Source organism: Fibroporia radiculosa (genome assembly GCF_000313525.1).
Source record: "Fibroporia radiculosa TFFH 294 genomic supercontigs, scaffold4387, whole genome shotgun sequence".
Taxonomy (NCBI): domain Eukaryota; kingdom Fungi; phylum Basidiomycota; class Agaricomycetes; order Polyporales; family Fibroporiaceae; genus Fibroporia; species Fibroporia radiculosa.
The window spans coordinates 1-26,131 of record NW_012133404.1 but is presented as its reverse complement, the minus strand read 5'-3'; the positions used below and the strand labels follow the sequence as shown (position 1 = coordinate 26,131).

Here is a 26,131-nt window from a genome sequence, read left to right as displayed (position 1 = left end):
CATCGGCTGCAGATTCACCGTCTCGCTCGACGTGCTCCCAATCCGCACAGCCTGCACACTCGAATCGCTCGTAGTCGTCGTGTTCCACATCACGTAGTTTGGATCGTCACTCGCCGGCGCGACCGTCTCGCTCGCCGGAATCGCAGACGTCGTGGTCGACCCCGACGAGATGCTGGAGCTGTTGCTCACCACGACTGTGCCATCTAGCGGCGTCGGGAGAGCGAGCGTAGGCGTGGCGGAGAGAAGGACAGTACAGAACACAAATGATAGGAGTTTTGCCATGGCAAATGCGGCGGCTGTAGTGGCTGAGGGCGACTGCAGAGGATGTAAGACAACGGAAGAGGACGGAAGAGGATGGGACCTTGGCTGTTCTCGTTCATGTTCGACGTCTTTTATTTCTTCCTAACCACAGACGGCGAAAGATGCGTCTGCCGGCGACACACACCCATGTTCGCCATCTCTGCAGTTCCGGTCACGATCGAGTGCCCGCTGCCACCCGGTGGCTGTCAACACGATCGCTATGTGCCCCGCTGTGTCCGCTCACCGTGGGTACACGGGCATGCGCGCGTACAGGCCCTGGACTATGGACTAGCCCAAAGTGTCAGGTTTATTTCGGGAGGATGAGCGCAAGATGCTAAATCAAACTCTGTGAACTCACAGCTCAATTTGGGATGCGACGCCAGAGACTTTGGCACAGTGGCTCAGCTGATGCACGATTTCACATAGTAGATAGTAGCGAGTATCCTGGATTCCTGCGTCATTCACCAATGAACAATTGGCAAACGTTGGATAATATCCGAGGGGAATGCCCGACTCGTCGAGTCTCAGCGTTAAGCAGCGTCGACATGGTCGCAAACGATCGCGAGCCCTGAATGGAGCGCATGATGGCGGGAAGAATATGTCGGAAGATTTACCTCACGGAATGTCCGTCAAATCTTCCAGCCTCCAGGCACAGTAAAAGTCGTAGAGATCGCTCGTCGGGTGAAAGATAGGCCGCTTGTCTGCAGCAGTGTGGTTGTCTGCATGACGGCGTTTCTAACGGCTTCAACTGAAAACGGTATCTGGCCGGCGGTGGCCCAGATCGCATTACTGACTCCGCGGCATTATGCGGCAGTCCGGCGCACGCTTCCGTTTGCTAGGATTGGGACGGAGTTTCTTTCTTCGTTATCGCGGTGGTGCTCACTGGCTCAGACTCGAATGCCATTGACGCTTTCCCCGCGCGCCGGTGAGTCCGAGTCGGATTCTGGTCTGCATTATAACATCTCAGAACTCAAGTTTGTTGTCGGAATCATTCTTCATGTGCGAATGACGACGAGTAAGTTGAACCTCCTTGCTTCACGGCATCACTATTGACACGGTCTCTGTAGCCTGGTCCGATGCTGTCGTATCTGAATTGACAATTGAGGCCACTTAAAATAGCCGTCACTACTCTGTCGACGCGACTGATATTCGATATTATAATTCTACTCGAGTGACTGCATGAACCAGTAGGAAAGTTCTTGCATATTGCGCGAACATGTACTTAAAGCTATGTCTTCAGAGATGATATCCAGCAAATGGATATAATGCGGGGAATGAGAGGAGACGCTCGAAGGCTGCAAGCTGATAGTGAGAGCAGGCACCATTGGTCGGATCGATCGGTGGCTGCCGATTCCGGGGCTGGGCACTCCCGCTGGCGGGAGTCCTCGTCGTGTTCTCAGCCAGCTTGCCCGGCGTCCGCATGAACTATAGTCTTGACCAACGTCTGGTGGTATCATGTTCAGCTGTTCAAATGTTTGCACGGCTCTGTTGACACGCTGACGAGGGCATCGTGTGTCAATGCACAGCGCGAGAACGATCCGTTTTGCCGAGACTTCACGTTTGCGAAGTGAGATTGGATTTTATGGTGCTAGCTTCGGATAGGGCGAAGACGTGGACGGAGTGTTGCGAGCTCGATTACAGGCTGGCTCGCACAGACTCAAACATGAGCAGAATGAACAGCGCCAAGCCTGCGTATGTTTGGCCGATCTTCCGTGACGCGAATCCTGCGAGACATTCTTCCGACGCTAGCCTCCCGCTGGTTACCCAAGAGCTCTTCTCCACGGACGAGGCAAAATACTTTTCCGACGGGACCGTGTGGCGTCAAAAGTCTAATGCTATGCTCGCAGTGCGGTGCGTGCCAGGATGGGCTACAGCTGAGTAGTGAACTTGCCCCTTGGACTCGTCATTTGAGTTTGGTGTATTCAATTTCGCACTGGTGCAAGTGGTGATGGAACTTCCGAGATGGTATCTTGCGAAGCTCATCGCAGATTGCGCCGAGGCACCCCGCAGTGTCCGTCTGACATCGTGCGCCCGCCGACATGTCATGCCGGGTGTAGCGGACATGGCTAGCGTCAGGCCAGATTCTGTCACGGAACCCACGATGCATGAACACATGCTGCATGTGCAGCAGACTGACAGCCATGGTGCGGGGAGGTACGGGTGCTACTGGGGCCGTCTCCACGGTGGATGGTGGATTGAAGGTACGTCTCTGCGTCTGTGTGAAAGCCGTGAGTCTGGGACGCTAAGACGTCAGGCATGATATAAGGCAGGGATGGTGAGCTGTGGAGAGTCAATCGCCATCCTCCTCCGTCTTCTCTTCGCCCACTCTCCCCTGCTCCTTTCGCTCGCTCTTGAACTGATCGACCATGACAAAGTTTCTATCGTTTGTCTTGTGCGCCGTCCTCCTCTCTGGCACATCCATACTTGCTCTCCCTACACCACTCGAGGGCACAGTCGTGGTGAGCAACAGCTCCAGCATCGCGTCCGGGTCGACCACGACGTCTGCGATTCCGGCGAGTGAGACGGTGGCGCCGGCGAGCGACGACCCGAACTATGTGATGTGGAACACGACGACTACGAGCGATTCGAGTGTGCAGGCTGTGAGGATTGGGAGCACGTCGAGCGAGACGGTGAATCTGCAGCCGATGCGGGGCACGCTCGGGACGACGATTCTCGGGCAGCAGAACATGGCACTACAGGCACAGAATCCCGACACTCTCGCGCCGCCAACGACAGACAGTGGGGTGATGTGAGTGTTCATTGACTGGATGGCCAGTGCCGCGATTGATCTGTATTTGTACAGCCCAGGTGGAAATATCAAGTGGCCGATGACTTTGAGCCCAATGCGACTGCAGACAGGAGGCTGGGCGCGACAGCAAAACAGTGAGTGGTCCGTGTCATCTTATCGGCCACACGCTTCTGACATCTGTATTCCACAGTCAACCAGATGCCTATTGCGACGTGTAAGTGGATGGTTGAATCGGCTAGCGACTAAGACTAAGCTTTCGATAGCTATGGCCGGTGTTGATATGCGCCTTGAGGCCGGTGCAATTCGGTATGCGGCTTCCTACCTACTTGCTCAAGGCGCTATGCTTAGATTACGTTCTCGACAGAGAGCTTCACTGGCACAAGACAGCTGAAGTGAGTGGTGCTCCGTCCCACAGCTTTTGGTCAGATTGCTAACGGTTATGAGCGCAGTGGGCCTATGTTTTAAGTGTATGCATGGTTTCTTGACACAACGCATGGATGGCACGTTCTGACTGTCGATCTGTAGGGCAGCATGCAGGTGACGTCCGTCGACCAGGATGGACGGAACTTCCTTGGGAATGTGGTACGTGTGAGGATTGTGACGTCGATGGGGTCTGGTCTGATAACAGTGTAATCTGTTAGGGTCCTGGTGATCTGTGGTATTTTCCTCCTGGCATCCCGCACAGTCTGCAGGCGACGAACGAGGACCCAAATGGGGCGGAATTCCTGCTTGTATGTTGTGTGCCTACTCGTCCATATTGGCCTTGATCTGATTCTGGCTTAGGTGTTTGACAACGGAGACTTCAGCGACGACTCGACGTTCCAATTGACAGATTGGCTTGCACACACGCCGAAGGAGGTGATCGCGAAGAATTTCGGAACGAGTCTATCTGCGTGGGACGAACTCCCTGGCAAGGAGCTGTACATCTTCCCTGGCAGTACGTCTCGTTGGCCCTTGAAAAATGTGCGGCTTCTGATGCTGTCGTTGTCGTAGACTCTCCCTCCCCTGATGCGCAAGCGGTAGAGGACCCATACGGGCAGGTGCCGAATCCATTCACATTCAAGATGTCGAACATGACTGCGACACCGCTTGCCGGAGGGTCTGTGAAGATTGTTGATTCGCGAACGTTCCCGGCTGCGACGGCGATTGCTGTGGCCGAAGTGACAGTCGAACCTGGAGGAATGAGGTGCGTGACATTCATACTATATTTATTTCCCGTTCGGTACTCATAGCTTCCTTCGCGAATTGTTAGGGAGCTCCACGTAAGTTCTCAATGGTCGGCGGCATGTTATTTGCGACTCCCGCTGACGTTCTTGACCAGTGGCACCCGACTCAGGATGAATGGACCTACTATCTGTGAGTGTCTGCTTTGTCGCTCGGGCCAAGCTTGTCGCTTACTCCGCCTACAGATCTGGCACAGCACGTGTGACAGAGTTTGCGTCGAGTAGCACTGCTCAAACATTCGATTTCCAGGTATGCCCTGGAGTGCTCTTTTTGACATCCTTCTCCTGATCGCTCCTTTACAGGCTGGTGATGTTGGCTTTGTCCCTGCCACATACGGTACGTCTGCTTGTGTCTATAATGATTATACTGCTCATTGTCATGCTTCCAGGACACTACGTGGAGAACATAGCGAACGAGACGCTCCACTTCCTCGAGATCTTCAACACGGGTGTGTCGCAGCGTGATTCATAGCATGTTCTGTCGGTGTCTGAGATCGGGGCTTCTTCTCCACAGATATCTTCCAAGACGTCAGTCTTTCTCAAGTAGGTTTCCCTGGGCTACCTTTGGCCACTCCGATGCTGATTACTCTCTGTAGTGGCTCGCGTTAATCCCGCCACAGCTCGTACAGGCGCACCTACAAATCTCGAATGAGACGATTGCGAGCTTCAATAAGACAAAACAAGTTGTCGTAGGACCCAACTAGGGGCGATGGACTAATAAGTTTCAATAGAATGTAGCAAATATTTGCTGAAGTGATGGACGAGTCCCATAGAACTATCTTACTATAATTGTCACCGCAACCTACGATTGTTTTATAATTAGGAGTTACCTCCAGCCTTCTTAATGATTTAGATCAGGACCACAACTGCTTCTTTGGGTGATCATAAATGTGGGATTAGGTCTGACTGAGTAAGGATATGAATCGGGGTACGATGAGTGATTGCCTTAGAGCTTCATTGATTTCAAGCTGGTAAAACCTCATAATGTTAACGGCTTTTGTAGACAACTCCGAGCTGATGCACGCAATATATTGAACGCTTAAGCATGTATATGTGCCCCAGAATTCTGCAAACAGGTAAGCATTAGTTCACGATATCGTCCAGAACGACGACGCAGACGTATGACACCTGCGATCCGGACAATTGTGAACATGCACGTCCTAGTGATTTTTTGCTGTTCTGCGTCTGACCCCAATCACGCATTCCTTCGGTTTTCGGACTAAACTATCCTGTATTGGAAGCTTTGAAACATGTTAGCGGCACGAGCGAACTTGTAAATGGGCAGAATATGCATACAGGTTTGTCGCTGTTACTAACAACGAAGCTGTACCTGCGGAAGAGTGTCGCTATCATGATATGAAGCTGCATGAGAGCCAGGTTGCGTCCAATACAACCTCTATCAGAACCATGCATATAATTTAACAGGAATTCGCGCTACACGAAAACGAAATGCTTACCTCGGCCCGATTGAGAATGGCGCAAAAGACTGCATCATCCTCGCTTTTGCTTTTGCATCCACGTCGATCCACCTTTCCGGAATGAATTCATCTGCATTTCTGCCCCAGATTTCCGTGCTTCTGTGCAAGTTGTAGACTGGCACGCTCAACCACACGCCTTCTTCAAAGACATGCCCGAGCACATCCAACCCGCCCTTCGGCACGATTCGTGGGAGCCCTGCACCAACGGGGGTATGTAGTCTGAGCATCTCGTTAATCACTGCGTTCAGATATGGGAGATTCTTGATTGATTCGTATGGCGCGACATCCGAGTGCACGCAGGAAAGTGCCTCATCAAGCTCGGCTTGGAGCTTGACTTGAACGTCAAGATGACGGGATAAGAAGTAAGTGGCCATGCAAGATGTGCTAATCGGATGCGATTCAACATTTGGTCGACTTAGGTTTGTGTGTAAAGCTTGCTCACATCGCCATTGTTTCCGCACCAGCAATGATCAAGGTAAAAGCCTCAGCAGCCATTTCATCTGGGCTCATTGGAATTCCATCTGCAACGCGTCCTTCTAGCAACTTCTGGAGCATGTCTTCCCTCACTTCGGGGTTCTCCAGGCGTTTTGAGACCGATGCAATAGACAAACCAGCCAGCTTCTTCGCAGCATCGTTACCCTCACGGAGACGAGGATGCCACTGCGCCAATGGGCGCCAGCGTGCTGGAAGGAAGCCGAATATAGGGACCACTTCGGCACGTACGGAGAGCACGCCGATGACAGGAATCCGTTCCATGTCGAATGCACATTTATCGAGTGTGTCGATGCCTCCTGTAGCATATTTGGCGACCCATGTCTCGTCTTTTGCTGCACGAACCATCCCGAAAGGCGATCCAAACGCAAGATCACCTTTATACGAAGTTGTAAGCGAGCAAGTGGGACAGGAGTGGATTGTCTGGTAAGTACGCACTGATAGTATCAAATGACCAAAAGCCAAACCCTTGAATGGATGCCGACTTTCAATTAGTTACGGCTCACGGATAGTACATGACAGGGTATGATCTTCCTGGACTCACAAGTCATGCAATCGAACCAAACCCGCCCATCTTCAAGACTCCAAGTGGATGATCCCATTCTTCCCTCTTTCGATGAACCTTCGACACACTTGCACAGGGTGTCCCATTGCTCGACGAGCTTGGCAAAGTGCACGCGCGTGGTACTCTCAAGCGCACGGATACTCTTCTGTGAGAAGACCAGCGAGTGAACACGACGTTTACGCGCGTGGTCCGCCCGAGAGCGTGTCGAGAAGACGCTCGCGTGTTTGAATGCCACAAAGCTATCATAGAATGGCGCCTTCAGTGCCCCAGAGGTGTGCCCATAAACTGACACCAGCGCAGCAGGATCTGATATGGAGATATAATTTGGTCCGATTCTAACAAATGGGCCTTGCGGAGTATGGAGAGGGGAAACAAAATGAGCAATATATCAAAGAGGGAAGCATACAAAGAGTGAATAACATACCGTGTTTTTTGTGTAGCTTCTCAACGGTCTCGGACCAGGTGTTTGAGAAGATCGTCTGACCCAACCATAGATCTGTGAACTTCGCGAAGAACGGTCCGGGATACGCCCGCAGCCCGTGCGAATCGTAAAAGTAAGGTATCAAATGCATGAGAAGGACGCATGCAAAGACGAAGCACAGCAGGAGAATGATATTCTGCATGGTGTAATGAAAGAATGAGATCGATGTTAAACGAGATGTATCGGGTGTGCTCTCGCATAGACCAGGTATGCCGCCCGATAGGTTATGACAAGCAGTCAGTATATATAGGACAACGCACCAAAGAGACCGCCCAGGCAGAGCGCTATCAACTCGTAAACAGATATGACGTTGCAACATCTCAGCCATTATGACACAGTGAGTATACTGGTGTATCTTCGGACCTATGACCACAAGATGGAGGCGTGTTCCACCGCCTGAAAAAATTGATGGTCGCTAGAGTTAACGTTGACATGCGGTATACACGTATGGTCAATCCAAGCTCAGTCCCGTCCAGGGCTACAGCCGGATTTCTGATTGGAGGTCAGATGAAGAAAGGCCAACAAGTGATAAAGGCGAATGCTTTCCTGTCAGCGGCAGTTCTCTGTGGTTGATACAAGCGTGTGCTGCCGCAGGCAATGCACGATGCGCAAACGAAGGCATGCAACAAGGGATGGACCGCATGTATCAAGCACTACTCGGCCGGCTATCCTTCTATCACTTGTCCAGTCGCCCAATCGTATGGATCAATCGAAGAGATGAGAAATCAGTGTCCTGAGTAACTGTACAATGTAAAAGTGCCGGCGCAAGGGTCGGATGTCACAATACAGAGGCATCAGAAAACCATATGTTCAGTGTGTCGTAAAGCATACGTACAATTACCGCCAGCCTGATGGCGCAGCAAGTTCCCACTATCACGACATTATAGAAGAGGTAGAGGGATCTTGTATCGTGCCTTGTTGGAGAAATGCCGGTGGCCAGTTCAAGTTAAGCGTCTCCAAAAGGCCATAGAACTCTAAACCTGGGCCGTTCATGAGGGAATAGCACAGTAGTATTCGTCGGCCAAATCTGAGTTTACATTTCGTTGACACTCATGGATTCTTCACGCGCCTTCCTCACAGCGCGCTGATGCTTCGGCCCGGTCCACCTCGTACCATTCGGTAGTTTCAGTTACTAGTACGTGGGTACTTCGCCGCAAAATGCTCGTGTTCTAACAAAAAGCGCGATCTTTTTACTTCAACAACCTGTTTGTGCCGATGTGCTCGTAGAAATGAGGAAACGCTAACCCCGTGGATATCCAAAACCCATAAAAGCGATTGAGAAATTTGGAAGCGCCTTTAGGGCATGATACCCTGATCACAAGGCCCGAGACTAAGACGCTGCCTTGAAGCCATTCGGCGCTTCCCAGCAATAATCTGTCATATTTCGTCTAATTTAATTTGAGGCAAGCCATATATTTCTACAGCGTCATCGTTTCATGTCGGAAATTAGCGTAGGAATGTGGGCAACAGCACAAACTCACATATGCAGAAACTGCAGTCGTCAATGCTGGTACCGATGAAGACAAAAAGGTTCGCATGAATTTTGGAACAGGTATACCACATTTGAGCGCTTGAGCGAGGAGATTCGTACATTATTACAGTCCGATACATTCTGTACACTTCGGATAACAGGGAGCGCGGGACTAAGTTCATCATTCAAAACGCCCTGCGCTTGATGCCAATAATACACTCCTTGGGCTTCCTGACTAAGCTGTCTTGCACCAATAGCTTGAAGGGACGGATTAGAAACGTATCAAGCGAATTTTGACGACGAAGACTCACAGGACCATCGCCTTCCACTACAAAGCTATACCTGCGGAAGATCGTCGCAATCATAATATGAAGCTGCATAATCGCGAGATTCCGCCCAATACACGCTCTAAGTAAACCGCGCAGGGTTCAATCATCCGAGTTCGCCCAATATTTGTGAAAGACAACCGTACCTTGGGCCAACGGAGAACGGGACAAACGCTTGCATCATCCCCACCTTCGCATCTGCTTCCATGTTGATCCACCTCTCCGGCACGAAATCACCCGCGTCCTCGCCCCACAACTCTGTGCTCCTGTGCACATTGTAGATCGGCACACTCACCCATGTCCCCTCCTTGAGTGTCTGCCCGAGCACGTTCATCCCACCCTCAGGCACAATGCGCGGCAATCCCGCGCCGACGGTCGAGTGTAGGCGCAGTACTTCATTGATCACCGCGTCGAGGTACGGCAGATCCTTGACCGCCTCGTACGGTGCAACGTCAGAATCAATATCGATGAGCGCCTCGTCGAGTTCAGCTTGAAGCTTAGCCTGGGCGTCGAGATGTCGGCCCAGGTAAAACGTCGCAGCACATGATGTGCTGCACGAACATGGTCAATCTATCAACAGATATGACAGGAGGACAAACTCACTTAGCGACAGTATCCGCACCAGCGACGATGAGGGTCAACGACTCTGCGGCCACTTCGTCTGGGCTCATTGGGCTCCCGTCCTCATCGCGCCCCTCTAGCAACTTTTGTAGCATATCCTCCCTCGCCTCGGGATTTTCCAGGCGCTTCGAGACAGACGCGATCGACAAACCCGCCAGTTTCGCAGTAGCCCCATTTCCCTCTCGAATGCGTGGATGCCATTTGGCCAACGGCCACCAGCGCGAGGGCAGGAAGCCGAATACGGGGCCCACTTCGACGCGCGCACAAAGCACACTGATAACGGGTATTTTCTCCATTTCAAATGAGGACTTCTCAAAGGTCTCGACTCCTCCTTTGGGATATTTGGCGACCCAGGTTTCGTCCTTTGCGGCGGGAATCATGCCGAAAGGAGAGCCAAAGGCAAGATCACCTGGGATGCGGAGGCATTAACTGGGGCTAGAAGCTTTAAAGAGCTTCTCGAACGCACTGATAGTATCAAAAGACCAGAAGCTGAACCCTGCATAAAGCACATGTCAAGAAACGGATAAGAGATAGATACGTGGAGGGACGTACAGATCATGGAATTGAACCAAACCCGCCCGTCCTTGACCGTCCACTTCGACGAGCCCATCATGCCGTCTGTCGTCGATCCTTCGACACATTTGCATAGAGTGTCCCACTGGCTTACGAACTTGCCAAAATGCACGCGCGTCGTGCCCTCGAGTGCGCGTATGCTCTTTGGCGCGAACATGTGCGACTCGATGCGACGTTTACGTGAATGGTCTGCGCGCGAACGTGTCGAAAAGATGCTTGCGTGCTTGAAATTGACGAACGCGTCATAGAACGGCGCCTTGAGCGCCCCGCTTGAGTGTCCATAGACCAGCGGGAGCGCCGCGGGGTCCGCGATAGAGACGTGATTTGGTCCAATGCGAACGAATGAGCCTTTTAAACGGATCACTCTCTAATTCAAACGACGGAAGGAAGACAGATTTGAACATACCATGCTTCTTGTGTAGCTTCTCGACCGCCTCAGACCATGCGTTCGAGAAGACGGTCAAGCTCAACCACACATCTGTGAATTTCGCGAAGAACGGCCCAGGATATGCGCGAAGCCCGCGCGGGTCGATAATGTAAGGCACCAGATGTACCAGGACGGCTCCAAGAGAGACGATGCTTAGCAAGTAGACGATGTCCTGACCGATGACAGGTAATGAGAGAACGTGCGCCATATCCCGAGGGTATCGAACGATAAGAGTTTGTTATTGAGGAATGCTGAAGATGTTGTGGGGAACGTACAAGTCATCGTGGCCTCTACGTAGAGCAATTATATACTAGCACTGGGAAAGCGCCACGGCGAACGTTCGGGCAGAAGCCAATAGACTTGGGCAGAGACCACAAGACCACGCGCGGACCATCGGCCATCAGGCCTGAGGACAGAAGTAGCGGATTAGTCGCGAGAGTTACGTTTCTCGGTGTCCACCAGACCATCGCATATCTCTCCGGCGACTACTCGAGCTGCTCGACCCGAGGAAACTGCAACACTGCGAAAAAATTGCTGTTTCCTCGCCACGAGATGGCATTCGCCAGGTATCGTTTGTATAGGTTAGACCCTTTCGTATGGCCATTTCTTCGTTGTGCAATCCTGTCATGCTACGAGACAAGACTTGCATCTACATAACAATGCGGAGACAATGTGGTCCGTGCGGAGTCCGCTCGAAGCCACGACCGGACTCCAGATTTGGACTTTTCGCACAGGTGCGCGATGAGGTCAGAGAGGCAGATCAACTACCGGGAATGGCAGCTTCTTGTGCTTCGCGTGGGCTCATTAGGTCAGCGAGGTATGTGTTCTACGTGTGCATCGGACGGGGAACCTGGAGATGCTGCGATACTCTCGGAGGTGATGCGCGAGCTTTACGCTCACTCTGGGCTTGTTGGCACCGTTCATAGACCGGCATGGAGTAGTAATGTACGACAACCCAATCGCTAAACGCAGAGGAGCTTTAGCATGCAAATATTGTAAAGAGCATGATGGAGTTTAAACAACGCACTGCCGAATTCGTCCCAAGTATAAATGTCCACATCTCGAAATGCCTCCACGACGACGTAATCCCACGGACAATGTCGAGGTGCAAACAGCCTGCACACAATACCAGCTCATCGTCTTGGACACTGCTTGCTGTTCGGAGCATGTAGTACGAGCCCCGCTCTTGGACAACGTACTGAGGAGCGCTATCCAACGACCGGTCAAGTCGTCAGCCGGATGGAGCGTAATGAAGGTGAGTAAGAGCCAGAGATACCCGACTCATTGTATCACACGCCATAGCAATACTCTACACCCATTGATTAGTATCTGTGTGGCATTGCGAAACGTAAAAAGGCCGCACCCATCGTGGCTTCCAAGACTCGGAGGCGAAAGATGACATTTAGAGCTGAAATAGGATTTGACGTCATAGTATGACTTCGGAGGAGCAGAATTCATTCGTGGTGGGGCAAGCAGGATGGCAGACTAAATAGAGAGGGAGAGTGAAAGCACTGGGAGCCCGTCAGGTCCTGGTTCGCCGCTGCTGAGCTAGAGGAAAGAAGCAGCGCACGGCCCGCCGCACCCGGTCGCTCGTGAGGGAGTCACGTGTACAGACGGGCCTGTGGCGCGCCTTTCAAGTTATTTGAGCTTACGGCGCAATGCGCATGCGTCCGACTCCATGTTCAAATTCTTTCAGTGATGCGCTTGTACCTCGTGCATCTGTCTAGACGCTGCAATTTACTGTACTTACCACTCCCTATGGGTCTCGAGTAAGCGAGGCGTGTTTTCTGCGTTCGCCCAGGGTTACCTTTCTATTGGATGCGAGGTTCCCTTCACGCCATGTTCGCTGGATTCCATTACTCCTGCTTCAATTTTTGGACTCGTCACATCCAATCAGCTATGACGCACCAAGCCTTGTTCCCAGTTGACCTCCCTCACGCTTTGTGCCGTTTCGAGAACAATCGCAAGACGTTGTTCTGCCGTTATACTATCAAGGGTTCCATTTCCGGGACAAGGATGATGTATAGGAGAATGTCAATGGTGGGAATATACATGCGGAGCTGTGATGCACGATGACAAGCTACTGGTACAGTGGTGGTGGTGGTGGTGGTGGTGATGGTACAGGTAAGGTATATGATTACATGGTTCAATATCAATACGGGTGGTATGTGTTGTCCGTCCATTATACACTTCCCTCCCTACTACGAATACTTGTTGCTGTGACTCAGACGTACCCCTGTAATCGGCAGATGTACGACAGTCATCGTGGCGATGATGGACACATTCAGAGATGATGTGTTGCGATATGTCGCATGATCGTTAAGGAAGCGAGGATGTCTGCGGAAGGAGTGTGTCAGCATCTCTCCTGACATTCCCAGATCGGGGGAGCGCAGCGCACCGACTGAGATGTTGGCATATGCCTCGTAGATCGTGAGGATGTTCCCAGACGTACTGAATACCGGCTTCTCTGGCGGCTTCAGGTTATAGTGTGCGACGATGTAATTGCGCGAGTCTACGCACTGTGCGTGATTCGTCGCGTCAGCGGTACCAATCGGTGTGTGTATGCGCGCGACTTACCGACCACTCTTGGCCCTCAATGCTCCTGTAAGACCACCTGTACTCCTCCCCATCCGAAGCTCTGAATCGTCGTGAGAGTGAACTGCGAATGGTCCGTCAGCATCCACGCCCCGGCGAGAGGCACGCCCATTGCATACCTCCCGAACATTGACGTTTTCTTCAGATACTGATTCATGGGAAGTACAATTGACGAGCCCACGAAGCTTATCTTGCCTAGTGCCCCTTGTGGTCCAAAGTCGAGTATCACCGACGGACTGCGCTTTGGTGGGCGATGGTCGCGGTGGCTGGAGGAGCGGCGACCAGTGTTGAAGACCATGAGCGTCGACTCGCTGTCTTTGCTCGTGACATGGTGGTCTGGCGGCGCAACGCGGAAATAGAGACGGTCGTAGATGTCATCAAAGTCGGAGCTGGTGTATTGACCGGAGCGGTCCTCAAAAAAGTACGGGAGCGTTTTGTTGATCATGGGCGAGGGTGAGCCAGCAGTGCTGGGGGCAAGGACGAGGGTGAGCTCGAGGATATATATACTTCTGGAGGGCTGGTTTGTGGACCGTGACGGACGGACGGCTGAGGGGACGCTTATAAGGAGACAATGGGGGAGATGCGTGATCCGAGTACGACATGCGTCAGCAGCTGAGCAGACTGATACTGCGCCCCGGGGGAGGGGCGACATTTCCGAGGCCCATTCAGCGAGCGAAGCCATCGGCGATGCGGATCTGCCTCCGTCCTGGCCAATGCTTTCGTGTGGCGGACACTCCTTCTAAGCGCCAGCCGTGAGTTTAGCCCAAGATAGACTAGCGCCTCTGCCCAGCTATTTGCGTCCCTTGTCGCGTCGTGGCATCGTCCATAGTGCCTTTCTCCGCGCGCAGCCTCGCTAGGAAGTATATTTGGGACGGAATCCGATTTGGCCCAGAAACAGCTAGTCACGCGCGGAGACGAAGTCCTGGGGCAGCGAGCATCAGACGAATATTACCACAGTGGCACAACGCCAGAGATCTCGGGCCATCCAGCCTTGGCATCACCCGGGGCGCACAGGAATCTTTGGGCCTGCTGAATACAACTGAGTACCTGAGCAGTAACGCAGAGCAGACGGCTAGTGAAGAAATCTCGCCTGGTCTCCTCCATCCAAGAGCCTGCTAGTCCTCCCAGATTGCGCATTCGGACCGCGGTACGACCCCTCGCGTCCTGGGCCGTGTGCTACGGGGGAAACTGATTGAACTCGCCCACTCCGGCCAGCACGAGAGCACGCACATTGCCCCACGCACACGGTCTCCCGACGCCCGGAGCACTTCTCTAGTGTCCTCTTCGCTCTTCTACCCACCATATCTACGCACCGAATTCCGGAAGCCCCGCGCGATATCTGCGCGCACACGCCGGCTGCCCGGTCTGTGCCCCATGGCCCTGCTTCCAACTCACCCATCTGCAGCTGACTCATGTCCCAGATGCTCGATGTTCGCCGAATCGGGCGTTTCACTGATCTGCCGTCCAGGTCTACTGACCCCCGCGCCCGCGCAAGATCGCCAGAGATAGCTTGAGAACCTCGACTTCTTCGACTTCAGAGACGCGGGGTCTGACCTCAAGAAGCTTCAGCTCTGAGCGCTATTCGTTCACGACCTCCGCGTTCAGGGGGATGATACTCGTGGCGGGGATGCGCCGTTCGGAAACCGAGCTATTTTGACCAGCTACTAGGCTCGTTCATTCATGAACGCCACCACCTGCCAATTAATCATATGCCCTCCTGACAGACTGACCAACTCGCTATGAAATAGCGTTGTGCCATGGGAACGCACCTGTTCGCCTCCTGCCCAAGTGGCTCGATGTCAAAATCGATGCAGGTCCGAAGCCACGCTTGCGCAGTATTTAGTGTCAGATGAGACACATAACGTCGTGCTCACAGGGCCTGGCGCGGATGTTCAAAACAAAGTTTGACCTCATATTATATGCGCACTGCGTGACCTGGGGTTAGCAGCGACTTGTGCGGGGCTGGGAACGCGATGGCGACGGAACTTACTTCCAGAGCTACTAGAAGAGTGATCACACGCGCACATGTGTGCGAAGGCCCGTGTCCGCTCTACCTGCTGCCCCGGCCTGAGGGCTGAAGCAGTTAATTTCAAGGGCTCCACAGCCTCCGGCGTTGAAGATAAGAACCCAAGCCATTGATTAATCACCTCAGTCCTCTAGTCATAGGTAATGAATAATGACTTCTACACTGCAGGGTGACCGTTATGGAATTCTGCATAGCGCCTGTATATGACCATCTTCGTCGGCCGAGCGAGCCTGGACACGGAGCAGCGGCGAATAAGGGAAAGGGCGCCGAAAATAAACTAGCTTGAGAATGGCATCAGCGAGGGCTAGCAGCCGAATGAGCGGCCCAAGATGGCAAGTAAATAGAGACAGTAGATCACAGTCGCAGGAGGAGGTCAGATGCTCGTCCAGCCCATGATTCAATACAGTTCGACGATATTAGATTTGGCTAGTACAAGTCACGTTGGCGGCTTTGCCCGCCTTGAGGATCTAATACATCGCTATGCGTGAGTGCGTGTGGTACGGACCGTCCATCTTCGCAACGGCCTTCGCCTAAATTTTTTGGACCCCGTTCCGCTCAACACCCCTCCTGGAGAGAAAACGAGAAGAGAACAGTGAGCTTCGCAGCATTCATGGGTGGCAGATGAAGGCGTGCTTGACATACGATCATACACAGAACCCTTGGATCTGTCACATGCGCCCCAAGGGCAAATTCATGCAGTTTTATCGGCGGCCAGCTCTCCTGTACCAATCGCGGCCGCGCTCGTCTTTGCATCCAGGAACAATTCGCCCATTTCGTTAATGTCTTCTAGTTCAATTTGCTTGCGTCCTGCAAGACTAGCAAGGATTGATGCGGGCGTAAGGAGTTGTAGGACATATCTAGATCAGGAACCCAAACTCTTGAGTGCAGAACCCAATCCGTTGGGATCGGAGGACGCACCTCAAAGAACTTGTTTCCCCTCGCTGAGCTAGCTTGTCAAGAACTCCGGGTCCAAGCTGAAGTCCCTCAACTCCTGCACGGAGCTGAACGACCTTGGCAACCTCATCGTGAGAATAGCCGTCTGTTTTGACAATTAAACATCTAAGAAGCACGGTCACATTGCTGACCTTGAAGAAGATAATGAGCTGCCACATACCGATCAAGCAGGTCGACAGGGATCCCGTGAGGTGCAACGATGTCGCTTGTCCCGCGCACGAGGGCATTTCCTCGGTTGGTGGCAAGGATTACGGTCGGAGCCATAGGGGACTCCAATAGCGCGTTCAAGTACGTAAAGCATTCGATGTCGAGCATGTGCACCTGTGGAGCGATGTACACATTACCACTCGGCGACTGACCAAGACACCCATATGTGAGCTCACCTCATCGATAAACACCACGCCCGGAACCACCTCCGCCACACCCTGGTCTACATAGCCCTTCACAACTTTGTTCACCTCTCGCCGCAGCTTTTCTGTGACCTCTGTTCGCCCGCTCTTGACGAGGCTCCCCATGACGCTCATGATATCTTGTCCTCCTTGTGGCCGCGCATTCGCCGCATCGAGGTCGCCGAGTGTGACATCCTGCACGAGCTCTTTGCGTTTATGCACATCACCCTTTGGCAGGGGGACATACGTCTCCGACTCGAGGTCATATGAGGATGCATACGCGTCTGATCGACCTACGCGCTACGCGCCGCCATGGTTAACGTCATCTCGGCTTGCAAGCATACAAGCGAGGCGTACCTTGACTGCACCCGTGTTGGCTTCGACGTAAATCACATCGCCAACGACAATCTTCTCCTTGAGAATTGCCTCGTAGATGGTCGGGTCAAGACGGAGCTGCTTTGTACCCTTGACAGTCTTGAGCCCAACAATGACATGAGAGACGGTCTTTCCGTACCCGCTCAGAGGGTTCTCGGACTCGGTCGGCGTGAGTTCGGTCACCTCGCCCTCGTACACCTCCTTCGTCTCCTTTATTCGCAGGCCTTTATTTGCGCGCGAGTGAGCACACAGCGCTACCGGCGGAGATGGCAAAATTACCTATGGCACGTCGGAACGCCTCCGCAAGCACCTCCGTCTTCTTCACCTCTGTACTGTACACTTCCGAACCGACCATGGGGCAGAAAGGAACCTTCGCACCGAGCTCTTGCGATATGGCGAGTGCTAGCGCAGTCTTTCCGGTCCCTGGTGCACCGACCAGCAACAATGCGCGGCCAGAGAATTTTCGCGACTTGACCAGGTCGACGACCACTCCACACGCCTAATCAATACAGTAGTAAGAAAAAAAAAGCCAGCAGTTCTTCTGTTTGAGATGCGACATACCTCCCGTGCGTTGACCTGCCCGATGAAACCCGCTGCATCTATGTTTGCAAGGCCTTCCACAGTGAGCCCCAGGCCTTTGATGTGTGAATGAGGAGCTATCCGCGACGAGCGTGATGCTGACGCGGTAGAGGGAGGTGGGAGCGCATTGTGCGCCACGGGCGCGCTCGAGGTCGATGCTTTCATGGACATCGCTGTAGCCGATGAACTCGACGCCAAAAGGCGCTTGCCGCTGGAAGGATATTTGGGTGTCTTTGTTCGCGCTTGTATGTTATCTTTGAAGAAGGCGCTCGGATAAGTATATTGCGCCATGACAGCATAGAAATGGATAGGCTGTGTCGTGTATCTAATCGCGTCAAACCCGAGTATCATTCGTTCTAGATCTTAGCGTCGCCGGCCATGTCGTCCTCCAATCCGAAGCCGTACGTGCAAGCCGGGGAACCGCTCCAAGACTTCCTGCGATCCTTTTGGCAGCGCCAGGTCGATGCTGCCGAGCAGGAGACCCCCGACTACCGCCATCCACCTCTCCCCCTCGCTCGTATCAAGAAGGTCATGAAGAGCGACCCTGAAGTGAAGGTAGGCACATTCCTCATGCTCACCCTGTGTAGTTCACGGACCCAACGCAGATGATCGCAGCAGACGGTGGGTGCACTCAGCCATGCTCGCGGAATCTTCTGTGCCAAACTGAGCCCGGGGTCTCTGCACGCAGCACCTATCCTGTTCTGCAAGGCTTGCGAAAGTACGTTACTCTGTTCTTACGTACCCTTGAACGGAAACCTGACTGGGCGAATAGTCTTCATTGCGGAGATCACGGCTCGCGCGTTCATCATCGCCGACTCAAATAAACGGCGCACGCTCTCCCGTGCTGACATCGCGAAAGCACTCAGCAAATCAGATCAGTTCGACTTCCTTATAGACATTGTCCCGCGTGAGGAGCCCTTGGCTGGCGCATCTGGCCGTACTAGCAAAAAAGGGAGTGGGGCGCAAGCGAAAGTAGAGCAGGTGAGTGGATGTGACCCACTGAATGCTGGTCTGACGATGAATAACTTGTGCGTCAAGACCGACGAAGGCGCGCAGCAAGAACAGGAAGAGAGTGGTCGTTCATCAGAGAATGTGCCGTCTGTCGATCTAGAGCAGGTGAGTAGCATCGTTCCTCACTGGGTACAGAGTTGGACTACGTCCCTACAGCTTCAAACTCTATTACACCCTCCAGGATCGGAGAGCCGGCCTACATGATTCAGCTTAAACTTGCGTTGTGTGTATAGACTCAGCTCTCAGGACCGAACCCATTTGTTATTACTATTGCTACTGTATTTATATGCACATTGTCTAGCCTATAGAACTACCGGTTCATCTAAACCCTGCAAGACGCCTTCTGTTCAGAGACCATTTGTACGCCTCGCTCGGCCATGAAGTTGGCGCGAATTCGGAGGAATCCAGGTGGTCTTGTGTGGAAATGAACTCCAGCTGCCCATTCTCCAAGTCATCAGCCCAGTAGATCTGCGACGCGTATGTGCTTGGTATATCTTCAATAATGCGAATCCTTTTCAGCTGAGTGAGTCGGCGTCCTTGAGCAGCCATACCTAAAACAAGGACTGCCCACAATGAACCAGCGCGTTCGTAATGTTCCATTACAGTCAAAGACTGCAGAGCTGGACAAGGAAGCGGCAGGTCTTGACCGTCAGGAATGGTAGGGAACAACGCAAACAGAGCAGCCATCGAATTAGGAACCACCGTGAGGCTCGACAGGCGCGGCATGCGCGACAGTAGGGCAGGCCACTTATCCGGGTCCAGGTTGCGTGTCTTGTACGAGATGAAGATACGAACGTATTGCAAGTCAAGCTTGCAGAGCAGGGGGTACAAGGTTTGATAAACAGGAAAATCGCCGAGCATGTGTAGAGCACCGTCGCAGACGGTCAGCGCCTGAAGGTCTGGGTGTTCGCTGAACATCCCACAACCTTGGGGCTTGGTGGGAGGCATTATAACGATAGTGTGTAAATTGTGGAAAGGTAGAAGCAGTGCAAGATTATCGGGGAGTAGCTGGCCAATATCTGTGATTTCGTACGATGGAAAAAGCGGCATAGCCCAGAAATGAACGACGGCAGTAGAAGGGAGATCAAGGCATCGAAGAAAGCGAGCGATTAATTTAGCAGAAGACCAGTGTCCGATGTCCAGGTTACGCAACATAGCAAGCGGTACCACGCGCGGTGACTCGTCGGCAGATGGATCGCCCTCGTCAGCCGTGGGACCGGCATCAACAAGTATGAGGCACTCCAAAAGAGGGCAGGCAGCGAGCATGTCGAGGAACGTACGGAGTGGTGGCCGTAGATGCTTCGGCTGATCCCTCAGACATAGGTGAGTGAGGTTGATAAACATGTTCTCCGGCCACGCGGAAAATCCCCAGATCTCGAGGCGCGCGAGAATCGGCGTATAACCGTCAAACATCCGCGGTAATTCGTGGTGCTGGCGGCCATGACAGTTCTTTATGATCAGGGAACGGAGAGCAGGAGCCGGGCGGTAAAAGGCCTCAAGAAGACCAGGTCCATACTTGAATCGCGGCTCGATATGCAACTCCTCGATCTGGTCAGAGCGTTCAGCAATTTGCGCGCGGAGCAAGGTGTCCTCGAGGGTGGCGGCAATATAAGCCTCGTATATTCCATCTCGCAATATGACCTTAAGCGGTGCGGAACCGGCTCGAGTGAGGGCTGTCCGCACAAAGCGAGGCTGCGCGGTATCGAGAATAGCCCAAAGGGACGAATACGCAAGTGCAGTCGTACGCCAGTAGCGACAGACACGGGTGACTTGAATCCAGGAGTAAGAGGCCACGCGGGAGCTGAGCGAGGCGGGGAATGACGATGACATGCTCTCCGCCAACAGCCAGAAGATGTTGGCAAGCGTTTCCACTGGAAGAGAATGAATAGGCGATAGGGCTAGACTGTCTTGAGGCGACCATGTCTCTAGCACAGAAGTCACGGGCTCGAACTCCAGGTAGGACCGCTAACAAATGATCATAATTGGTATAAGAACAAGGATGGCACACCAGCAGCATCTCACCTGTCCCTCATTGGAGCTCTTCTGCGATCTGGAATGCATTGAATGAGCCATTCATGATCGAGCAAAAAAGTATGATACCCACTGGTGGTAGCGCCCCAGTTCGGACGGGTCTGCGACTACTGATAGATGAATCTCAGGATCCATCAGAGGGAAAGGTAGAGATCACGCTACCAGAATTTCTGACCGTGAACCCCATCCCCCCGCGGCTGGTATCTAGTCAGCTACTTGCCATTGGACCAGATCAATATGATTTCAATTCAGACTCGGCGAAACGTCGCACATAATAGCACAGTCGCAGTACTCCAGGTCAAACGAGACTCGATTCAAGAGAAGCAATACAACGGATGCGATAGGAACCCTGGCTGAGAGATTGTCGGCAGTAGCATGTACGGTGGAAAGAGGGCGTCATAATTACGAGAGTAGACAAGTTACATTGCGGTCTCAGAGGAAGATGATTTTGCGTCGATTAGACGCCCAATATATCATTTTACTGAATTTATTTAATAGACGCTTGCAACTGGAGGTCTCTGACTGAATGTGCCGCACCCTTCTTTGCCGATATTTATCTGAAAATTATAGGAAAGAGGCGAGCAGCATTACATGGAAAAATTCAATGAGTATCAGATCAATAGCTACTACTCAAGCGTCAGACCAGAGGGCTTTCGACGTTTCTACCAGTAGCGTTAGCTTCCGGACAACATCATCCTCTGTAAGCGAGTTTCCGTCTGAATGAGACGCAAATCCGCATTGTGGACTGATACAAATTCTGCTTTATATGGTTAGATATCCGCACGCAGATCAGTAAATTGGGAGACACACTGATTCAACGCCTCAACCAGCGGTCGTTTCTCCACACCATCAGAAATTATTCTCGCTGCTTCGAGTACGCGTTCAATCAGCGCGTCCTTGCTCTCCAGCTGACATATACATAGTTATGTTGTAAAATTATTTGGATGAAAATATCGAAGCATACCTCGGCAGTTTTACTAGATATCAAGCCGAGGACAACGAATTTGCCCCGCGGCAACCACCGTAGCGGCTCCAGTGTACCAGCACGGTCAGAATCATATTCCAGCTGTAGTGTACAGGACCCATTAGTTTAGTATATGTTCAATCGATGTAGAAGAACGTACGTAATAGACATCTGCATCGATCTCGCGGAACAGCTTTACAGCAATGGGATCGAAGCTACCCTCGCTGAATGGATGACCGTTCTTTTGAACCAGAATGTGCCTCGGCATATAAGCAATTCGAAGAGAAGAATGCAACGCACAATCACGTTTCCCCTGCACAGATGTAATCCTACAATCAGGTCAGCGGGGTGACCCTCCAGACATGCGTTATACACTCGGCAATAGAGGTCTAATAATGCTTTGTGGTCAATGCCTCGTGCATCCATCCCTTCAGTCATTCTGCTGTCGCAAAAGAACGCTAAAGTTGGCGTGTCTATCTGTATATTGCCTAATGCGCCAAAGGGCAATGTAGCGTTGAACTCGGTAATACATGTGTACGAGAGAATAAGCAGTGAAAAACGTACGGCAGCCTGCAGCATAAAGGTCGCGAATTTCTTCTCGGTATGCTTTCACAATATCCGCGAAATATTCCTCTATTTGTCGTTGAGATTATGACCCAACCCAGCGTAAGGACGCTTACCATCATTCTGGTATACTGCCTTGGAATATGTATATTCTCCATGCCGCAGATGAAACCATTCTGGGGCGCACATTGTGACCTTCAGCCGGTTGTGTTCCTGAAAATGAGTGAGAGTTAAAGATCCGCAGCCACCATTGGACGTCATGAAATAGTACCTCAGGAAGCGTCAAAGCCTTTAGGGATGTGAAATCGTTGACATAGAATGGCGTTTTACGTAGTAATTTGCCCTACGTGTCATGAATAACAGTCAGTCGCGGGAAAGATGCAGCTGTGATGGTGAGTACTGACTTCACAAACATACGCAGTCATGGGGAGGTTACGTTGCTTGAAATATGCAACACTGGGAACATAATCCTACATATGTAAATCTGGTTAATAACTCTTCAGGATAAGTTGGTGAAAATGAATCGCACCATTGCGAGGTGTAAAGCTTCAAGGTGAGGCACGGGGAGGGTCTAAATGTGATTTAATCGACTTAAACATCAATGGGAAGCGTACCATTAGGAATGATGCTCATGCCCTCTAATTTCTCGTGGAGACCTTCCCAAAAGATCAGCCTGTGGAAAATCATCATCGGCTGCTATCTCGTGCTCTGATTATGGAGCTTCAGCATCTACGCTGCGCGAACGGCGCATGGCGCCTCTGCTCAACGCACTCTCTGCATGTGCATGGGGCACGTAGAGATCAACCACTCACCTCCTGAATTCTCCGTCGGTGATGGTCTTCATACCTCTCTGCCTCTGCATTTGGATGACCTTTCTGATGGCCTCGTCTTCGGCGCAGCGCAGTTCTTCTGCGGTGCATAAACCCGTGGAGAAGTCTTTGCGTTTCTGCAGCAGCGTATCAGGTCGTTTGAGGGATCCGACATGTTCTGCACGGAATGGTGGCCGCAGCCGAGGGGTGCTGTCAGACATGGAGTTCTACAAGAGCGACAGGCCCTACAGACGGAGGAAAGATGAGTATATATATTATATCCGATTCACCATAACTCTCATATGTTCTGAATCTGCAACACGGGACCGGCGGGATTTCAACTCTATCGCATGATGCCCTATGCCGGTGTCTAATGAATGTCGAGATTAACTGGAAGAAGACTCAAGAAGCCTTGATTACCGATAAGAACCCATTCGGCATGGAAGCGACCCTGTATATCCATGCGGCACCAGCTTCCACTTTTCCATGAACAACCATGTTGAATTGAGTCGATAGGCAACAAAATGGAAGTGGAACTCGCGAAACTCATAGACGGTCCAGGAGCGCTTGAGGCGTTGATAGTTGGACAGTGGTATCAGAATGTGTCCCGAGCGGTCGCGGCATTAGCATACTGATTGCAAGTTACGTGCATGGTCAAGACCTGCAAATTATCAAAGGTGTTCAATCGGAGATGCTCAGAGATTTTTCCGAACGCCTTGTGGACTCACTGGTGGGAAAACTCCGTCGATAACAATACCAACGTGAGGTCCAGTTGAATATAGATTGCTCGTCGTTTACTGAGATACCATCCATCAGTATCCTTACAGGCCCGATTCCCGGCCGAACTAGTACGTGGCACAGACTACGCCACAGATTGCGCTTGTGAATGAACGAAGGCGTCAAGGGAGCATAAGAACAGATACGCACCGCAGAGGCAGACACTAGGGCTAAGACACGAGAGCAGTATTTGCAATTAAATCTCACTGGTTCGTATGAAGCACTGGATCCACGCGGATGTCGTTAGATCTTCTCTCGACAAATGGACGGTTGAAAGACCCTCAGGACCGTGTCAGCTGCCCGTTTTCGGACCCGATATGGACGCCCAGTAAGAAAGAAAGCATGAGACTCGAGGTCCGGACGCACTGACTTATCCCAACGCATTCTAGTGTATTCACTGAACCAAAGGAAACAGAAATTCACTGGATAGAGTCCGGGTCAACGGTCGCGGCCCGTATAGTGAGTACGAGCCAACACTGGCTAGCAGCATTCGTTGTCAATCAGACTCAGTCATGATGCCACAAGCGCGTCCTGCATGTGACTATCGTACGCGCGCATCCGTCGCGATATGGACACCTTCCCCCATTGCCACAAGCTTGAATGTCACCTAGGTCCAATTTTGTCTCACATAGCTTGTGCTAGACCCCGAGGGTACGGGTAGAGCGAATGACAATGGTTCGACACTGGTGCCGCAAGCGATCTTTCAGATGCCTGACGCTTGCCTGTCGATTACCTCAAGCACTAAAGAATGGAGGCTATGGACTAAATGGTGCCGGCGATGGTGATGGGATTTGGATGAGCTTGGGTTCAGAGAAATCATCTCATCGTCGCTGGTGCTAACATGTTGCCAAGTCTGAGTGCACAGGTGCATCTAGTGCTGGGACCTATCGCCATAAGCTCGAGGAGCTACCTTCTCAGCATCGCCAGGGGTGTGTATCGCTCGGATCATCTTATAGAACCGATGTACTTACCATACGTTGCCAACGATGCGATAGTAGCCTGCTGCACTCCATCACCTGCGTGATTCTGGCACCTTCTGTTCGGTCGTTATTGGCGCTGCTGCCAGCTTGAGCACTAAATTATGCTTCACCCGCATGGACTTTGCGAAGCATTTCAGCTAATGGTGCTATGCGTTTCAAAGACTTTTTGTCTCGTATATATACATGCCCCGAGCCCTGAAGCTGGCGGCCTTCTATCGTTGCTTCAACTTGCTGGCAATGCTGGGCTCCCACTGTGATATCTGCCAACGACAGCTATATCATGAGGCTCCTCATGAGCTTATCGCCGAGGGATTTGGGTGTATACATGGCTTCTATACATCGTGCCTGCGCACGCCGAGTGTCAACTGTCCACTATCCAGGTACGAAAATTGCTGCTCACTCTCAGATGCGCGAGACTGATGTAAGTATATCGTAGCGAGACCAAGCCAGTAAGAGCTTCCGTCCCTCTGTCCGCCATCAGCATGATATGTGTAGCCGCTGCTGCACTGTCACCAGTTGTTTCACCCAGTGCATTCAACAGTGTGAGCGGAACAGCTGAGATGCCGCTTGCTTCTGGTAATGACACTCTACGAGATGTGATAGCTGGAACTCACGTTCACTTTTATCAGGCTTGGCATTCTCGGCATGTTGGATCATTCACTCGACCAGCGAAATGTTGCTGCTGAAGTGTCGAGACGCACTAAGTTGGGTCCCGTGGCACGTGGATGGATATGCTGCCGCTGTCGCTGCGGGGAGTGTTGGTCTTATTGCTGCAAGTGAGAGCAGTGTGCGTGGAGGCCAAGGGCGCACGCGTACGGTCAGAAGGGGGAACTGAGAGAATGTTTGGAATTATTACGAGGGTGATATACCCAAATATACGCCTTCGGCTCTGAATATCCGGACAGAGTATGGTGACTCTTGGTGAAAAAGTGTACTCCGCGTTGCATCGATGTTCGGAAGAGTTAGACATCTTCTAACCATTCTCGCCAAGGTTAACAATCCTGCTCCGTTGCTGGTATCTCAGCTGCCCTCTCGCGACTGCGCGCTGCCTACAAGTACTTCATCTTGACGGCACATCGACGGATTAGGTAGCTCCCTTCCCCAGCTCCTACTTCATATTAAAGCGTCTCCGTCTTCGCTACAGGATCTGCACATGTGTAAAGGGATCCCAATGATATCTCGCGTGCTTATATCGAATGTGCGACGCAATTCAAAAAGGGACATTGAGCAGTAGCTGTTGATGTTTCGCATCGCTCCGGACACCCATTCACTTGAACCTTGTTTTCTACGTATCGAAACTTTGTTTCCCACACGTGCACGTCTCGGTATATACTGAGTAGCGATACCCCCCCCCCCCCCCCCCCCCCCCCC

General features: G+C 52.1%; 10 protein-coding genes across 10 annotated transcripts in view; 2 read left to right on the top strand and 8 right to left on the bottom strand.

Annotated features, from left to right (window-relative positions):
• FIBRA_05381 (uncharacterized protein) overlaps nucleotides 1-282 on the bottom strand; it is a gene marked incomplete at both ends in the record, with an annotated part of 374 nt that extends 92 nt beyond the window's left edge. Inside the window, one exon of the mRNA XM_012327148.1 lies at nucleotides 19-282. Coding sequence (XP_012182538.1) covers nucleotides 19-282 — 264 coding nt within the window. The remainder of the gene's footprint in view (nucleotides 1-18) is intronic.
• A 2,159-nt stretch (nucleotides 283-2,441) lies between these two features.
• FIBRA_05380 (uncharacterized protein) lies at nucleotides 2,442-4,976 on the top strand (the record flags this gene model as incomplete). The annotated part of the gene is made up of 18 exons (XM_012327147.1): nucleotides 2,442-2,501; nucleotides 2,676-3,049; nucleotides 3,104-3,183; nucleotides 3,240-3,263; nucleotides 3,313-3,355; nucleotides 3,414-3,441; nucleotides 3,499-3,516; nucleotides 3,575-3,631; nucleotides 3,691-3,780; nucleotides 3,833-3,986; nucleotides 4,043-4,235; nucleotides 4,302-4,311; nucleotides 4,371-4,405; nucleotides 4,459-4,522; nucleotides 4,576-4,609; nucleotides 4,662-4,721; nucleotides 4,787-4,815; nucleotides 4,869-4,976. 18 exons carry the CDS (start codon nucleotides 2,442-2,444, stop codon nucleotides 4,974-4,976), a joined length of 1,461 nt encoding a protein of 486 aa, XP_012182537.1.
• A 379-nt stretch (nucleotides 4,977-5,355) lies between these two features.
• FIBRA_05379 (uncharacterized protein) lies at nucleotides 5,356-6,124 on the bottom strand (the record flags this gene model as incomplete). The annotated part of the gene is made up of 4 exons (XM_012327146.1): nucleotides 5,356-5,400; nucleotides 5,463-5,513; nucleotides 5,569-5,668; nucleotides 5,730-6,124. The coding sequence occupies 4 exons, from the start codon at nucleotides 6,122-6,124 to the stop codon at nucleotides 5,356-5,358; spliced, it is 591 nt and encodes a 196-aa protein (XP_012182536.1).
• Nucleotides 6,125-6,188: 64 nt separating this feature from the next.
• FIBRA_05378 (uncharacterized protein) lies at nucleotides 6,189-7,430 on the bottom strand (the record flags this gene model as incomplete). The annotated part of the gene is made up of 3 exons (XM_012327145.1): nucleotides 6,189-6,619; nucleotides 6,787-7,155; nucleotides 7,232-7,430. 3 exons carry the CDS (start codon nucleotides 7,428-7,430, stop codon nucleotides 6,189-6,191), a joined length of 999 nt encoding a protein of 332 aa, XP_012182535.1.
• Nucleotides 7,431-8,944: 1,514 nt separating this feature from the next.
• On the bottom strand, nucleotides 8,945-10,914 carry FIBRA_05377 (uncharacterized protein; the record flags this gene model as incomplete). The annotated part of the gene is made up of 7 exons (XM_012327144.1): nucleotides 8,945-9,016; nucleotides 9,071-9,167; nucleotides 9,232-9,636; nucleotides 9,689-10,115; nucleotides 10,173-10,202; nucleotides 10,259-10,627; nucleotides 10,686-10,914. The coding sequence occupies 7 exons, from the start codon at nucleotides 10,912-10,914 to the stop codon at nucleotides 8,945-8,947; spliced, it is 1,629 nt and encodes a 542-aa protein (XP_012182534.1).
• Nucleotides 10,915-12,990: 2,076 nt separating this feature from the next.
• On the bottom strand, nucleotides 12,991-13,983 carry FIBRA_05376 (uncharacterized protein; the record flags this gene model as incomplete). The annotated part of the gene is made up of 4 exons (XM_012327143.1): nucleotides 12,991-13,043; nucleotides 13,105-13,225; nucleotides 13,284-13,365; nucleotides 13,421-13,983. 4 exons carry the CDS (start codon nucleotides 13,981-13,983, stop codon nucleotides 12,991-12,993), a joined length of 819 nt encoding a protein of 272 aa, XP_012182533.1.
• A 2,035-nt stretch (nucleotides 13,984-16,018) lies between these two features.
• On the bottom strand, nucleotides 16,019-17,795 carry FIBRA_05375 (uncharacterized protein; the record flags this gene model as incomplete). Its single annotated transcript, XM_012327142.1, has 7 exons — nucleotides 16,019-16,184; nucleotides 16,246-16,386; nucleotides 16,442-16,602; nucleotides 16,665-16,970; nucleotides 17,028-17,269; nucleotides 17,325-17,544; nucleotides 17,607-17,795. The coding sequence occupies 7 exons, from the start codon at nucleotides 17,793-17,795 to the stop codon at nucleotides 16,019-16,021; spliced, it is 1,425 nt and encodes a 474-aa protein (XP_012182532.1).
• Nucleotides 17,796-18,002: 207 nt separating this feature from the next.
• On the top strand, nucleotides 18,003-18,839 carry FIBRA_05374 (uncharacterized protein; the record flags this gene model as incomplete). The annotated part of the gene is made up of 6 exons (XM_012327141.1): nucleotides 18,003-18,179; nucleotides 18,212-18,245; nucleotides 18,313-18,342; nucleotides 18,397-18,605; nucleotides 18,663-18,740; nucleotides 18,792-18,839. 6 exons carry the CDS (start codon nucleotides 18,003-18,005, stop codon nucleotides 18,837-18,839), a joined length of 576 nt encoding a protein of 191 aa, XP_012182531.1.
• Nucleotides 18,840-18,953: 114 nt separating this feature from the next.
• On the bottom strand, nucleotides 18,954-20,801 carry FIBRA_05373 (uncharacterized protein; the record flags this gene model as incomplete). The annotated part of the gene is made up of 3 exons (XM_012327140.1): nucleotides 18,954-20,600; nucleotides 20,658-20,685; nucleotides 20,740-20,801. 3 exons carry the CDS (start codon nucleotides 20,799-20,801, stop codon nucleotides 18,954-18,956), a joined length of 1,737 nt encoding a protein of 578 aa, XP_012182530.1.
• A 495-nt stretch (nucleotides 20,802-21,296) lies between these two features.
• Nucleotides 21,297-23,224, bottom strand: FIBRA_05372 (uncharacterized protein; the record flags this gene model as incomplete). The annotated part of the gene is made up of 12 exons (XM_012327139.1): nucleotides 21,297-21,423; nucleotides 21,477-21,574; nucleotides 21,631-21,732; nucleotides 21,791-21,871; nucleotides 21,931-21,959; nucleotides 22,195-22,263; nucleotides 22,311-22,407; nucleotides 22,466-22,537; nucleotides 22,599-22,664; nucleotides 22,724-22,740; nucleotides 22,809-22,867; nucleotides 23,007-23,224. The coding sequence occupies 12 exons, from the start codon at nucleotides 23,222-23,224 to the stop codon at nucleotides 21,297-21,299; spliced, it is 1,035 nt and encodes a 344-aa protein (XP_012182529.1).
• Between the last annotated feature and the right edge of the window lie 2,907 nt (nucleotides 23,225-26,131).